This window comes from Littorina saxatilis, linkage group LG16 (assembly GCF_037325665.1).
Source record: "Littorina saxatilis isolate snail1 linkage group LG16, US_GU_Lsax_2.0, whole genome shotgun sequence".
In the NCBI taxonomy this organism is placed as follows: Eukaryota; Metazoa; Mollusca; class Gastropoda; order Littorinimorpha; family Littorinidae; genus Littorina; species Littorina saxatilis.
In genome coordinates this window covers 47,667,417-47,683,681 of record NC_090260.1, presented here as the reverse complement: position 1 = coordinate 47,683,681, position 16,265 = coordinate 47,667,417, and the positions used below count along the sequence as shown (strand labels likewise).

Here is a 16,265-nt window from a genome sequence, read left to right as displayed (position 1 = left end):
CTCAGCTAAAGTGCACATGGAACATGTTTTTCAATGAGTTTTCTTAAGTTTAGTTTGGAGTTTTGGATAATCCAGTTCATTGTCACCTCCCATTGTCACAAATAACTGGAGCGTGCTTTCTTTTCACTGTCTTCGAATCGCTGGCCTTTCAAACCGGACGCTAAGCGCCCCTGAAAGTCGAGCGTCGTAACCTCGAAGGGTCACGTGATGAGTTGGCGGTCCAGGCTATTTGGTCTATGGTTCATTGTACTGCACCCACCCCTTATCCCACCTCACCCCAATTAGACTGGTTATATTTCAAAGCCAAACAGACTACTTTTTGATTCCAGTCTGCCAGTTGATTTCGTCCCACTACAGGATTTCACTTCAATATGTGACCCTCCACCACGGAATGAGTCGCATGTCACCTTTGCATGATTTTCATATTTGTACATTTTCCTAACAAGTTTTTTTATACTCTATCCAGTGGTGAAAACCGTTTAAGAAAAGAGCGAAAACTGTTTGAGTTATAAGCCTGTGACTAAGGTGACCCTCACACTGTTACCAGACACTCTCCGGACTTATATTAAGCCTAGCGCAGAACCGTGCAAGGTGACATGCGACTCAATTCGTGGTGGAGGGTCACATGTTTCAACAGAAATACAAAGACGCAAATGCTTTGCATTATTTCTCAAATACAGTGGAACCCCCCAATTTAAGACTCCCCCTTTTTAAGACCTTGTTTTCTCAGATTTTCTGTTCATAACCTCTGTAAATGTACCTCCATTTTAAGACTCCCTCCTTTTTAAGACCCTGTTTTCTTAGATTTTTGGAGGTCTTAAAAGGGTGTTCCACTGTAGACTTCCTCTTGTCATTTCTCTGAAGAAAATATCGCAATAAAAAGATTTAAAAAAAAAAAGGTTTTGTATGCTTAGAGGAGACTAATATTCAATTATTTTTTCCCTGAATGATGTTTTCAGTCTGCTGTTTTGGGAGGGCCGCGAATTCTCACAGTTTTGCCTTCTAGTCTTTTGAAATAATTTTGTTTTAATAAATCAGTAATTTTGCACAATATAAGTTTATGTTTGGATAATATACATTTTCCTCATGACTTCTACTATTAGTGATCATTGTTTCTTTGTGAGGCCGTATCATTCTTTTCTGCAGAGGTGGGCAGGAAAAGTGAATTTCTTTTTGCTTTTTGGAGTTATGCACATGCATATGTCCTTTCACCAACAGTTGACCTTTTGTGTGATGCCTTGTATTTTTTTTTAACTGTCCATGCTACCTGGCAGCCCTGAATGTTTGACTTGTTGACAAGTAAAACCTAGTGTTTTTTTAAATGAACTCGAATGCATACTGATGTCGTGCTTGAAATAAAAATGCTAGAACATAAAACATTTTTTTCTGCAACATTTATCGTGTGTGTGTGTGTGTGTGTGTATGTGTGTGTGTGTGTGAAAGAAATAGAGCGAGCGAGAGAAAGAGAGAAGAGGAGTGTGTGTGTGACTGACAGAGAAAGACACAGACAGAGATAGACATGCAGAAGACAGAGAGAAAGAGAGAGAGATAGCTTGACATGAGGACGGAGAAAAGCAGACAGAGCGAGACGGACAGAGGAGGCAGACAGAGCGAGACGGACAGAGGAAGGCAGAGAGAGGTTCCAGGAGACAGGGAGAATGAGAGTGACCCCGACCAAAGAGAGAAAGCGATCATGACGTCGGTGAAAAGTGACCTCCCATGAGCACACTTTCAAAAGAAAAGCGCGTCGTACCCAGCAGACAAGAGTTACAAATCAGTGCTCAAGTATTCACTGCAATGTCATGATTACTTTCCTGAACTGCCCAGCCGTGTGCTTGCCTCACTGTTTGCAAGGGGCGCAACTCTGCCACAACAACAAAGCAAGTTATTTTGCAACATTGTATTTTCACATGCACCACAAACAAACACACAAAAAACACGTCTTTCAACTTTCTTTCAAGAATCTCCCCGACTCTCAGCCGACTGTTTTGTCTTCTTGATTTTTGTGGTCGGCAACCAGGTGGGGGGTAACTCTATCCGCTCGTCTTTGGACGGATCGTTGTGTCGCAGGACTACTCTCCCTTTCACCATCACCGACTTGACCCCGTTGACCTTGAAGCAGAAAATATTCTTTTGAAATTAAAAAGATATATAAGTTCGTGAAAGAAAGTCGTGTTTAATGAAAATGTTATCATGCACAAAAATATCCAGGCACAAATGGATGTGAACATTATTCATTCTTATTCAATATTTTCTGCAAATACAGTCATCAAGCTGATAACTAAATGTACAAATAGACATTCACAATTAAAATTGAAAAAAACTCTGTTGAGGGAGAGACCAAATAGTCAAATTCAGAAAACAATAATTACATACACAGACAGCAAGACAGAAAAAACGACACACACACACACGCATACAAATTCACGCCCACACACACACAAACTCACATGCATGCACACACACATGCATGCACACACATGCATGCACACACACACACACACACACAAACTCATCCCCCCCACATGCACACACACAAACTGACACACACAAATTTGCACCCACACACACACAGACACACGCACATCAAAATTATCATTGTGTGCACTTACAGTAATTCTGAAGTTGAACTCTTCGGGCCCTGTGATGGCTTCTTGGGGCAGTGTGATGCAGCTTTCTTTTACTTCCACACCCTGAAAACACACCAACAAAATCATTCTTCTTCTTCTGCTGGGCTCATGGGCTGAAACTCCCACATTCACTTGTGGTTTTTTTTTGTTTGCAAAATTGGGTTTTTACATGTATGACCGTTTTACCCTGCCATTTAGGCAGCCATATGCCAATTTTGGAGGATGCATGTTTGGTATATTCATGTTTTTATTAATCTATAACCTAGCATTCTCGGAGGACAATGATTACAGGATCTTTTCCGTGCGTACTTGGTCTTGTGCTTGCAAGTACACACAAAAGGGGATAAGGCCACATGTAAGTTGACCTGGGAGATCCGGAAAATCTCCACCCTTAACCCAACCTCCGCGGCCTGAATTAAAACACAACCTTCCGCATAGGAGACCATTGTCTTATTCACTTGGACGTTGCACCCTATCATTCAAAGCACTGTGCTCTTTCGACCTTCACCGGATTACGCTTTGCGTGACACAGGCCAGATGAGGTGGAACATGTACGACCCAAACTTTGTAAAGAGAGATTCAAAGTCAAAAGTACAGGTTGTAAACGACCCTGGACTTCCAAATTAAACAAATGTTGCTGCCCTTCTGCAGAATATGGGATGTATTAGTGGAGGGGGGAAGACGGGGGCTGTGGCGGGGTGGTAAGACGTCGGCCTCTTAATCAGAAGGTCGAGGGTTCGAATCCCGGCCGCGGTCGCCTGGTGGGTTAAGTGTGGAGATTTTTCCGATCTCCCAGGTCAACTTATGTGCAGACCTGCTAGTGGCTTATCCCCCTTCGTGTGTACACGCAAGCACAAGACCAAGTGCGCATGGAAACGATCCTGTAATCCATGTCAGAGTTCGGTTGGTTATAGAAACACGAAAATACCCAGCATGCTTCCTCCGAAAGCGGCGTATGGCTGCCTTAATGGCGGGGTAAAAACGGTCATACACGTAAAGTTCCACTCGTGCAAAAACACAAGTGTACATGGGAGTTTCAGCCCACGAACGCAGAAGAAGAAGAAGAAGTGGAGGGGGGGGGGGGGGTGGGTGACAGCTTCAGTTCAAAACGAAATAATTGCGACAACGTGAGTCAGCTACACAGTGGAAAGAAGTCATGTGACTTTGCTGTGCACAGCGGAACTCCCCTTAATAAGACCTCCATAAATCCGGAAAAAAATCAGGTTTTAAAAAGGAGGGAATCTTGAATCAGGGGGTCTTAAAAGGTGTGTGTGGGGGGGGGGGGGTGGGGGTGGGCTGTATCCTCTTTTCAGGACAGTCCCATCCAGGTACTCACAGCCTTTCTGAGAGCGACTCGGACGTTCTTGGGGGTGAGCACCCAGCTGTTGTCTCCTGACATGGGCACCTTCAGGTACATCCCCGCCAGCTGCTTCACCGTCTGTAATCATGATAACAATCAAAACAAGGCATCGCATGTTTACAAAATTCCACATAAGAGAATCACCTGCAAATGGATATTAAAACCTCATCTACAAAAAGCCAACTGAAAGAACTTCAATCGATGTTAATTGTTACTTGATCATGACAGATGCCTTGGACTTTCTTTCTTTATTTGGTGTTTAACGTCGTTTTCAACCACGAAGGTTATATCGCGACGGGGAAAGGGGGGAGATGGGATAGAGCCACTTGTCAATTGTTTCTTGTTCACAAAAGCACTAATCAAAAATTTGCTCCAGGGGCTTGCAACGTAGTACAATATATTACCTCACTGGGAGAATGCAAGTTTCCAGTACAAAGGACTTAACATTTCTTACATACTGCTTGACTAAAATCTTTACAAAAATTGACTATATTCTATACAAGAAACACTTAACAAGGGTAAAAGGCGAAACAGAATCCGTCAGTCGCCTCTTACGACATGCTGGGGAGCATCAGGTAAATTCTTCCCCCTAACCCGCGGGGGGTGATGCCTTGGACTAATGCTAATGTTACAACACAGCTTTTCTTTTTTCCAATTTCTTTCTTTATTTGGTGTTTAACGTCGTTTTCAACCACGAAGGTTATATCGCAACGGGGAAGGGGGGGGGAGGTGGGATAGAGCCACTTGTTAATTGTTTCTTGTTCACAAAAGCACTAATCAAAAAAATTGCTCCAGGGGCCTGCAACGTAGTACAATATATTACCTTACTGGGAGAATGCAAGTTTCCAGCACAAAGGACTTAACATTTCTTACATACTGCTTGACTAAAATCTTTACAAACATTGACTATATTCTATACAAGAAACACTTAACAAGGGTAAAAGGAGAAACAGAATCCGTTAGTCGCCTCTTACGACATGCTGGGGAGCATCGGGTAAATTCTTCCCCCCAACCCGCGGGGGGTCTTTTTTCCAATACTTTGTATGATTACGAATATCGTGCACACCAGCGCCCACCCTTCACTACCAGAAGAAAAGAAACAAACACAAAACACAAGTCTGCACCTCCTCTTGAAAATGTACACATGTATACATTCAGGGATTGGCTTGGGCGTCGGTCATCGGTCTTTTGCCATGTTAAATTCGGAAAAGACCGACACACATGGGTCTCAATCCGTCAACTGACTGATAGACACGCAGCAGTCAGTCAGCTCGTCTTATTTTTGTCTACTGTCTTTTTCTCTCTTTTTTCCCCCCTTCCTTACTTAATTGAAATGAATATGTTTATTGTGTCCTCAGACCTTTTATTCTTCTTCATGTAAGTCCATTGGAAAATAAACAAGAAAATGAAAAAAAATTTGAATTTTCCTCTCATTTGTACTTTGTAAACAACTTTCAGAAGTTTCTCCTCACTGCCGTAAAGCACAATTGCGGCAGTCCTGTGGTGGAAGGAAAGTTTATTTTCTTGACTGATTGGTTTGCAAAATTACTGATTGATTCATCATGACTGAGTCAGTCAATGGACCGCTAGTGGACAAAACCCAAGCCATTGATCCCTGTACATTAGTAACACAGTCGCATACATATGTCAAAACAATCAGAATGCACACCACCTACCATTTCACCGTACACTCCCAGAGGTTTTGCTTCTTCTTTTATTCCTTTCTCCTGTACAAAAAAACAAAAGAAAGAAAGTCAAAAATAATATTGTTGCAGACATTTTTCTTTTACTACAGTAACACTTATGACTACAAACTCTTTATCCAAAGAAAACCGCAACATTATTCCACAATAATTCTGGTACAGATCTGCAGCTGCATGTGAACATGCTATTGTACATACAGGAAGGATGGTACAGATCTGTGGCTGCATGTGAACATGCTAGTGTACATACAGGAAGGATGGTACAGATCTGCAGCTGCATGTGAACATGCTAGTGTACATGTACAGTGGAGTCCAGCTATAACGAACCTGGGTATAACGAAATCCCGCTTTTAACGAACTGCCATTGATTTCCCGGCAGACAGCCTTCTATTTCTTACTTGTTACTTTCGGGCTACAACGAACCTTTTGAACTCATTTGCATAACGAACCCCTCTTATAACAAACACGTTTTCATCCCCCCAGAGCAGTTTTGTCTCTAAAAGTCACAAGGCTACAACGAACGGTGCAAGGTCTCGGCCAACCAAGACTATGGCATACTGTAGCAAAGCCGCGGAATGGTACCGTAAACCAAGAATAGTGACGTAATTACGTCACGGTCGAAAGTCTTTGACGTCAATGCCTCCCTGTAGTCTTTTTCTCTCGCGCGGTGTGTGTGTGTGTGTGTGTTCATTTTGTGCACATGTGTTTGTGTTACTGTGTGTGTGTGTGTGTGTGTGCGCGTGCATGAGTCTGTACTCGTGTGTGTGTGTGTGTGTGTTTGTGTGTGTGTAAGAAAGAAAGAGAGGGGGAGGGAGAGAGAGAGAGAGAGAGAGTGTGTGTGTGTGTGTGTGTGTGTGTGTGAATGTCTGAAGAGTATTCGGGTCCAGCGCGAGCGTTTTTTTATAGACACTGACCTTCTTCCCAGGGGTCAATGACCCAGTTTTAGCTATGAGAGGTGGTTCCCCTGTCATATGAGAGAGGAAACACTTCCTGCACTGGGGTCAGTGACAGTTTAATCTATGGGGCGGTCTCTTTGATGTCTCAGCTGAAACATGCATTATCACAAGTTGTTTGACTGGTACTCAGGCGGTCTCTTTGATTTTTTTCTATTTTGATACACTCGAGGAAAAAAAGTCCCGCCTTATGACCCGGAAAATACCGTACATGCTTTTACACGACTTTTTAAATTTTACTTCTAAAATTACAGTAAAGTGAACATTTGAACTATGCCTCTCTATGGATTATATTATGAAGCATGCAGAGATTGTACTCTCCAAGGAAAGATCGATGGGACGATCATTTGAAGGTGAGTGGGAAAACTTGTCTTGAGGCCATTTAGGGTTGAAAACTCTACAGCGAATTACTGATATAACGAACTAAAATGTATCTCCCTTGAGATTCGTTGTACCTGGACTCCACTGTATACAGGAAGGATGGTACAGATCTGCAGCTGCATGTGAACATGCTAGTGTACATGTATACAGGAAGGATGGTACAGATCTGCAGTTGCATGTGAACATGCTAGTGTACATACAGGAAGGATGCTACAGTGCAATTCCCCTTTCAAGACCTGAATTAATTCCTCTGCTTTTGGAATTTACAGAGGTTGACGTGAACAGAAAATTTGAAAAATGAAAATCTTAAAAAAAGGTGAAGTAAACAGTGATGGCGCTAATATTTTTTCAAACCGTTACGCAAATTTTTATGATGAAAACTATCCAGAAAAAGAAGGTAGGCTGGTCATTGGAACCAGTAAGAGTCCAACTCAGACTACTGGTTTTGTTGTTTTACCAGCAAAAAAAACCGTAGTTCTAAAAATCATCCGGTAGGTTATACCGCCAGCCAATTATTTTCCATTATTTTCTCATTTTAACCGGTAAAATAACGGTAATTACCGGCTAACGCCAATACTGGTAAAGGGTGGAAAATTACATTTGTGTGTGTGGAAGAAGTATACTGTACCTGCTTTTCCCTGGTGAACTTCTCCACGTTCTCGTCTGTTGCGTACACAGCCTGGCCGGCAGGAAAGAGTTTTCCGCGGAACAGTCGTCTCTTCACCGTCACTGTGTCGCCACGGATACCCACGCCTGCAGTGGGAAAATATGATTAGGCAACAAACAAACAAAAAGTTGTATGTTTCTGGTAACATGGCTACACAAAATAGGGTAGGTAGGGATTTATTTTGTTTTGTTGGTCAGGGTAGAAAATAACTATACAGTGACGCAAAGAGACTGGACTTACTATACAAAGAGAAAGACAACACATTACAAAACAAATGAGACAAAAGGGATGCGGGGTTATCCCCCTTGTGTTGTCTGCCGCCTGTTACTTTTGTTTTGACGCTTTTTTTTTCTTTTGTTTTTACAAATGCAATAAAAAAAAGTCTAGGGTTGGTGGAAAAAAACTAGGTAGGGTCGGGTGACCAGAAACATACAATTTCTTTTTTTTTCCTTATGGTTAGTCGTGTGAGACAGACTGACAGCTAAGGTGAGGACAACAGTTAACACACTCTGAACGATTTTCCCTCTTTCATTTACCCATAACAAAGACTATACAGTATGCCTCTGCCCATAGTTGTACCCCATGTATATATTGAGGCTATATTTTGCAAGAGTATTTCAAAGTGTGACCACCAAAGTTCCAACCTTCAACAAAGTCTGTGAGGATGCATGTGATGTCAGGAGTCTTGTGGGCGTGCACCCTGTCCACAAAGTTCAGCACGCGGTTCTTCTGCGTCACCTTGGGCAGCGCGCCTTTCCTCGCCAGCTTGGGGGGGAACATCTGCTCCATGATCACTGTCGTCTGCAACACACTTTTTTTTTTAAACTGCACATGTATACACCATCGAACACATATGTTCATGACATGTGCACCTCTTTCCGGCATGTACAAGCGCCCTTTTATGTTCACTCTCACACACTTTCAAGGTTACACGTACTCATTCAATCACTTAACTTACATTAAATATGCACAAAACACACACACACACGCGCACACTCTGACAAAGTTTGTGAAACACACACACTAACACTGACACACACAAACACTGACACACACACACACAAACGCACAGAGGATGATCAACAACGTCTACTACTTACTCGCACATGCTCCAGGTTTAGCAAAGGTGCATCTTTATGTGTTGTCAGCAGTCGTTGACTGCACTGACGGGTCGACTGCAATGCCGTTCGCAACATTGCTGTGCGGCGTGTGCCGACGTGAAGTGCAACTCAAATCTGAAATAACAAGGTGCAACAACTTATTCCGGAAAGCAATCGTGGAAATAATTGATCATGAACGATTTTAACACTTGATTACAGCCACGCAACGAAGTATAGCACGCAAGGCAACGTCACGTTGAAAACCGTACCTTCTCTAGGTCACACGCTGAAAAATTGTCTTCTGCCACAGGAAGTTAACTTATTCGCAGACCTCAATAATAGGCCCGCACTCACGGTCATTGATCAAGATCTTGGACATTCATATATATATATATATATGCATTATTCATATTATTCATGTAACTTGACACTTTTACAGTATATGTTGTCATATAACAATATGATATTTATATGTTTCTGTCAAATAAAATAAAAGTGGGTGTACATTGAAGCGCGGTATAGCTGTTCGCTATATATCCGGTCACAAGCTGCTACACGAGATCGCTGTACCGCATGCTTTGCTATGCTCTGAAGTTTGCGAGAGATTACGAGAGCTTGGAATACCGATAGGGTCTATTATCCGAATCTGTTTCATAGATTGTACCTTCTTTCCCTGAACCATGGTAAGTTTTCAGAAATAGTGTATTATTTGTAACGTTTTAAGAGGATGGGATACTTTCTACTGCCAATGCTATTTGTGGGAATAAGTGAGATAACTTCCTATTTCTCCAACTCAAAGGTTTGTGTTGTCAGATTGGCTTGAAGAGTTCATGCACAGTGCGGAGTACGAGTGGGTGACGAATAATTTTCTTCAGAGAGTTCTACAGTAGTTCTTAAAGGTATGTAAACATTTTCATCACAAGACTTACAAAAGATTTTTGCATTTTCTGTTACAGCACCAGCAGGTGAAGATTTCAAGACAGACAAAACAGTCAACATGCAGATGGAGCGTTCATCAGAAATACCAACATCGTCCAGTGCTGACAGCAACGTTGTTTGGCTGAAACTAGAGGCAGCTGAAATACCAACATCGTCCAGTGCTTACAGTGAAGTTGTTAGGCAGAAACAAGGGGCAGCTCCAAGCGGTGAGTGTGTAATGTGATATTCAGTGTGTGTCAAAGATGGAGAGCGGTGAGTGTGTAACGTGATATTGTGTGTGTCAAAGATGGAGAACCATGTTGTCGAAGAGTCATAAGCCTGTAGTGTGATGGAGACAACTCCAAGCGGTGAGTGTGTAACGTGATATTGTGTGTGTAAAAGATGGAGCACCGTGTTGTTGAAGAGTCATCAGCCTGTAGTGTGATGGAAGGTTGTGTACGTAAGGGTGAAAACTGATGAAACCCTGCAGTGGTTTTTTTCTGAAAATGCGCTTTAATGGAACATGTTGTGCAATTATCTAAGCATGTGTATAATTATGTTGTCATAATTCACTTTACCTTTTTTAGCTTTTCAAAAATCTTCAAATACCAAGGCTCGGAAACTAAAATGATACCCCATGGGAAATAATTTCTTGAGAAACCAGTGGTTCCCAGGGGTGTACCTTAACTTTTTTTGCTACCGGCCAGGGGGGCCGGTAAGTCAAAAATTGAACCGGCCCCCCAAAATCCCAACCGGCCCCCAACCTGCCGGGATTTCTTACAACCGCCCCAGCGGCTCGTCGCGTGCTAACCACATACACAAAAGACGTACATTTATTCTTATAATGCATACATGTGGATTTGCACTACTAATAACTACCACAAACACACACAAAACTTCCCGCAGTGGGGCACTGCGGTTATGAAATTAAAGGCCCCTCCTGTTTTTGGAACCGCAGGAGCTTTTTAGTTTGCTGTTAGGTAGATTTTTGGTTCCTCTTTCCTGTCATGCTCTCTTTTTCTTCATGAATTCTTTTCTTTTTTCTGCCTTCTTGCTCATTCGCCTGTATTTTTTCCAAAAATCTCTTCTCTTGCCGCTTGTCTCGCGATTCATGTATAGTTTAATCTGTTAGTGTTCTGATGTAAGTCCAGCAGCAGATAGGTTAAGCCTATTTTAACATACTGGAAACTGGTAATCTTCCAGTAGGTATTAATTTAGTTTTACTAAAGCCTGCTGGGACACAAGTAATGGGTTAGTGCATTTGTAAACAGGAATCGCTTGACAAGTGGCCCCCTTCATTCCCCCCTTCCTCGTCCTGATATGGCTCTGCGTAGTCGGCTGGACGTTAAGCAACAAATAAATAAATAAATAAATAAATAAAACACACAAAACTTGATGACTAAAATGCTATGTTTTAATATAATGATAATTAACCTTGTTTTAATAAAGAATTTAAAATAAAAGCCGCCACAAAGAAACAAGAAATCAAAACCACATTCACACCCTGTCACACACTAAACCTCACTAAAAGTTACCCCCTTTATGTACCCCCTACCACACAATTTACAAAGTAATTTACTATGGAACTTTAGTTACCACATAAACACACACTACAAAAGAGTAAATCAGCATTTTTTTAAAATTTAAATTGTTTTTTGTTGTATAAAACCAAGTATAAAATTAAAAAGCTGACTACAAACAAAACATTTTCTAAGTTGCTTTCTTGTTTTGTTTCTTTTTCTTTATGTCTGTGTTATTAATATTACTGTAAAAGTTGCATACCAGCCAAATTTACCACAGCTTAAGTCATAAATAATCAAAAGCATTACATTTCATTTCTATTTCCTAATGAAAACAAACAGATGTTCAGATTTCCTGATCCTAGAATTGTTCACAGGTGATCTTTATGCTTTTGATTCAGCAGAGTTGCATCCCTTGTCCTATTGTTGAAGGTCTGTCTTTTCTTCTTTATCACATATAGTGGATCTGGGTTTTTTTTTTTACTGCCTTAGTTGAAGGGAAATAATTGACAGCAGTAGTACTGTCACTACTTGTACTAAGTTGGTCAGCAAAGCTGGTGTTAACATATTTGGGAAAACGGTCTCAATGAGTATCCCTGCAGTCAATGACATAATTATATACATTTCCTAGAAACTGGATCAGTGGTACATAGCAGGCACATCAAAGGGGGAATATGTTTGCTCTGGATAGGCGTCAGATCAAAGGCTGGTTGGCCTTGAGACCTGGGTCAATGACTTGCAATCTGAACACAGCTGCCTGTCGAGACACTGACCTTCTTACTCGGGGTCAATGACCGAGTTTTTATCTGAGAGGAAACTGTTTTACAACATGTGAAAGTCTCTGAAGGATTGGTCAGCGCAGGATAAGATAAGAGAGGGGGTGAAGTGAATAGCGCAAAGAGGGGGGGGGGGGGGTGTTAACTATTTTGACTGCTGATGCAATCGCCAGCGGCTCGTGGCACTGGAGGGGTGATGACACGGTCAAGTGAGGCGGAGGGGAGTAGCTGTCTAGCCAATGTGTCTGACATTGATTGATGGTAGTCCTGAGTCCTCAAAGTGGATGGGGGGATGAGTGGGCAGTAGAGAAGTGACAGATTTTGAGATCGCCCGCAGAGATATTTGTTCGCCGGCCGTTCCGATTGACTAGGTGGCCTAACGACTTTGTACTTCAGCAAAATTTGAACCCGCCCGGCGGGCGATTTCAGAGGAATTTCGAACTCGCCCGACGCGATTTGAAGTCGCCGCGGGCGAGCGCCAAAACTCACCCCTGGGTTCCATTTTCAAAATTAATTCATCATCAAATGTCCACTTTGCACAGGGAATACCCAGGCTGTTCATTTCTGGTATGTGACCAAGTGGAGAGATTGTCTTATTCCATGCGGAGGCCTGGCCACATCTGAGATATGTTTACACAAGAAGGAATGTGCCGCTAAGTGTCATCTCTTTCTGTCTTTCGTGAACATATTTTCTTCTCTTTCAGGAAGAGAATCATTCTGTGTTTTTAGAGTTAATGATTTTTATCTTTTAGGAAGGTTCTCTTTCAATTTCATACGTTCAGAAAAGGTCTGTAAACATGTTTTCACGATGAAGGGAAGACTTCAAACAGATTTATGAATTTTCTGTTTCAGCACCAGCAGGTGAAGATTTCAAGACAGAGAAAGCGGTGTGCGTACAGATGGAGCGTCCAACAGAAATACCAACATCGTCCAGTACTTACAGTATGGTGATGGAGACAACTCCAAGCAGTGAGTGTGTAACGTGATGTTGTGTGTGTGAACAGTGATGAGTGATCATGTACATTCAGTTATTGATTACTTGATACAGGTTTTAGATGTAAAAAATATTCGATTTACAGCAGTAAGCTAGGTTTCCAAGAGAACGACTGTTTTATGACTTTTGACATGTAAAATATTTTGGTATGTTAAAAAAGAAGGGCCATAAAGTTTCTTTTCTACCCCTAAACTATGAGTTAAAAGGACAATGTTTCTTTTCTACCCCTAAACTATGAGTTAAAAGGACAATGTTTCTTTTCTACCCCTAAACTATGAGTTAAAAGGACAATGCTTCTTTTTAACCCCTAAACTATGAGTTAAAAGGACAATGCTTCTCGCATTTCCTTGCACAGGTCTCTTTGGGCATGTAGAAAATTATCTAGTTTCATTGACTTTTTTTGCACGGAGTTGAACACTGCAATTGTTCACAACAAATTTCAGTCATGCGAATTGTCCGCCAAAAAGGCAAAAGTGTCCACCACAAAAATAAATGGGGGAGGCAAAAAAACTGATTTTAATGGTAAACTGGGAGCTCAGATGACACCAAATGGTGTTGGGTTCTTTGGAGACCCGGACCCCCCTATTCAAAGCGCCTTTGCTTCGCGCCAGTAACTTCATGTAAAGCGTCTTCAATTGCTATTCAAAATGTTCAGTCTTTTTTACTTTTTTCAATTCCCATGCCTAATATTTAATTTTATTATTGTCCTGGTGGTAGGTTAGCTAAAAAAGTAAGTGACATAGCTGATTCATTTTGCTGAGTTGTGATTGGCTAAGGTCTTCTTCTTCTTCTGCGTTCGATGATCAGCCAAGGTCAAAAGCTACCTGCCCAGACAGCGACATCAGTTTTGATTTAGCTTTCTTGTATATATGTCTCCTGGTCTTAATTTCACTTGAAGGCAAAGTGTCTCAACTGCTTTAAATCAAGCAGAAATAAGAAAGTTGCAAACCATCCAAATATAGGTGTTATATTCACCACAGATTGTCAAAAATCATCAGAAGCATAATACATTTCAGTTTGTGTTTTGTAATAAAAAGAACAATTACACATGAGTCACTTTTAAGGGAAGCAACTGCCTTTTCTTCCTCTTGAGTAAGAGATAAAACGTGGTTATTCCCCTTTGCACACAATTTCTTAACCACTGTCGCAGGGTGTGTGTATCCCAGTATGTAACTTGAGTAAACTCATCTGAAATACTTTCAACAAGGCACGTATGCCCACATACAGCATAAAGCATGGGAAGATGACTTTAAAGGCTCACTCCTTCTTGTGAAAATGGTTTGGATCAGCATCTCAGATCAGGTCAGGCTTTACATGGAATAAGACCATCCCTTCACTTGGTAACATGCCAACAATTCCTCACTGCCCCGGGTGAGTTGAAATTGCTGTACAGTGAAAACCTGATTTTCTCAGATTTTTGTCTTAACTCTTAACGTCCTGTAACGTTTTTTGCATGTCCCAGTGCAAAATCCCATAAGGATTTGGGAAAAAGAGACAAAATTTGGGTGTGTTCAATAAAAAAAATCATATTTTCATTGTTTATGGATGGATTTACTTGATATTTTTTTTTGACCATTGGGGAATGAATGTACTTTGCATTTATGAAAGATTTGTGTTTGTGTGATAATTACTTGTCATAAAAAAATCTAATTCATTAATAATTTCAGGTAAAAAATAAATTATGAAATAAAATAAAATAAAATAAAAAGCAATGAAGGTGTTGTGTCTGTGTTTTATGTTGGTTGTCATGCACTGTTATCTTATGATTAAAAATAACACCAACTTTACTCTTGGGGAGGTAGTTATCACAGGTAAAATCCCAGGTAAAGTATCCACGTAAAATCCAAAAGGGCATCCCGTTTTTGGCGAGCGTAACGTTCAGTTTCATCTTTGATTTTCTCAATGAAAGCCAATGGAAACAGCTGGTAAAAATAGTTGACTGCTTCAGCATTGTATGGAAGAGGCTGTGTAGGGCCCACACTTTCTAGGAATGCATCTTCCTCCCACTGTTCGATGTTTCCACACCATTGTGCATTCTCGTCAATGTCATCATCTGCGGATGATTCGTCCGAACTTAGAGGTTCAAAATCACTCAAATCAGCTGTGTGTACGCTTGAAACCTCGGAAATTGATAGATCACTCTGTCCACTATCATCATCACCACCATCGAAGTCATTCTCCACATTTCTTGCCTCAAACCCGTGAAAAGACGTGTCACTATCACTATCACTCGTCTCCATGTTGAATTTTGAAAGCTAACACAAAAAATCCGAACAAAATCCGTCCACAAAAATCGAAATCACATCCAAAAGTCCTGAAAAAAATCCACTGTCTGCCATGACATGTGCCTTGAAGGACTAAAGCTGTTTTCCAAAGCAGGAGAGCATCGCAAGGCTGGTAACTCTTCCTTTGAGGTCATTTCTAAAAATGGCATCAGCGAGTTGCGGTTTCGTGCGGTACAGGACTGACATAGAGGTGCGGTTTCATGCGGTACAGGACGCTAAGAGTTAAAAGGGGGGTTCCAATGTATAAATAATTTCTTGAGAAGCCAGTGGTTGCATTTATGACATTTAATTTAATTCATCAGCTAATGTCCACTATGCACAGGGATCACCCACGCTGTTCATTTGTGGTATGTGACCAAGTGGACAGATGGTCGTATTCCATGCAAAGACCTGCCAAATCTGAGATGGTGAGCGGAACTGTTTTCCTGAGAAGTTGTGTGCCTTTAAGTGACATCTTTTTCTGTCTTTCCTTAACGTCTCGTCTTTTCTTTCAGGAAGAGAATCGTTCTGTCTTTGGGAGTTGTGAATTTCTATCTTTCAGGAATGCTGTCCTACGTATACCTTCAGAAAAGGTATGTAAACATTTTCATCACGAGACTTACAACAGATTTTTGCTTTTTCTGTTACAGCACCAGCAGGTGAAGATTTCAAGACAGACAAAACAGTCAACGTGCAGATGGAGCGTTCATCAGAAATACCAACATCGTCCAGTGCTGACAGCAACGTTGTTTGGCTGAAACAAGAGGCAGCTGAAATAACATCGTCCAGTGCTGACAGCAACATTGTTTGGCTGAAACAAGAGGCAGCTGAAATACCAACATCGTTCAGTGCTCACAGCGACATTGTTAGACTGAAACAAGAAGCAGCTGAAATATCAACATCATCCAGTGCTCAAAGCGACGTTGTTAGACTGAAACAAGAGGCAGCTGAAATACCAACATCATCCAGTGCTTACAGCGACGTTGTTAGACTGAAACA

General features: G+C 41.4%; 1 protein-coding gene and 1 long non-coding RNA gene across 2 annotated transcripts; one reads left to right on the top strand and one right to left on the bottom strand.

The window, feature by feature from the left end:
* Positions 1–1,885: 1,885 nt before the first annotated feature.
* Positions 1,886–9,157, bottom strand: LOC138951122 (large ribosomal subunit protein bL9m-like). Its single transcript, XM_070322769.1, has 8 exons — positions 9,064–9,157; positions 8,795–8,929; positions 8,339–8,495; positions 7,656–7,780; positions 5,667–5,717; positions 3,967–4,068; positions 2,613–2,693; positions 1,886–2,112 (listed from the first exon to the last, which is right to left on the bottom strand). The coding sequence occupies exons 2-8, from the start codon at positions 8,888–8,890 to the stop codon at positions 1,957–1,959; spliced, it is 768 nt and encodes a 255-aa protein (XP_070178870.1). The 5' UTR covers positions 8,891–8,929; positions 9,064–9,157; the 3' UTR covers positions 1,886–1,956.
* A 36-nt stretch (positions 9,158–9,193) lies between these two features.
* On the top strand, positions 9,194–12,977 carry LOC138951123 (uncharacterized). The gene is made up of 3 exons (XR_011450997.1): positions 9,194–9,477; positions 9,751–9,939; positions 12,861–12,977. It is a non-coding gene; the product is annotated as an uncharacterized lncRNA (long non-coding RNA).
* Positions 12,978–16,265: the final 3,288 nt, after the last annotated feature.

Excerpts from the sequence above, each read along its gene's own strand:
- LOC138951122 (XM_070322769.1), bottom strand. The coding sequence starts at position 8,890 with ATGTTGCGAACGGCATTGCAGTCGACCCGTCAGTGCAGTCAACGACTG. Across the intron at positions 5,718-7,655 it reads AGTTCACCAGGGAAAAGCAG|GAGAAAGGAATAAAAGAAGA; the intron begins GTACAGTATACT and ends TTTTTTGTACAG. Across the intron at positions 4,069-5,666 it reads TGGGAGTGTACGGTGAAATG|ACGGTGAAGCAGCTGGCGGG; the intron begins GTAGGTGGTGTG and ends TCATGATTACAG.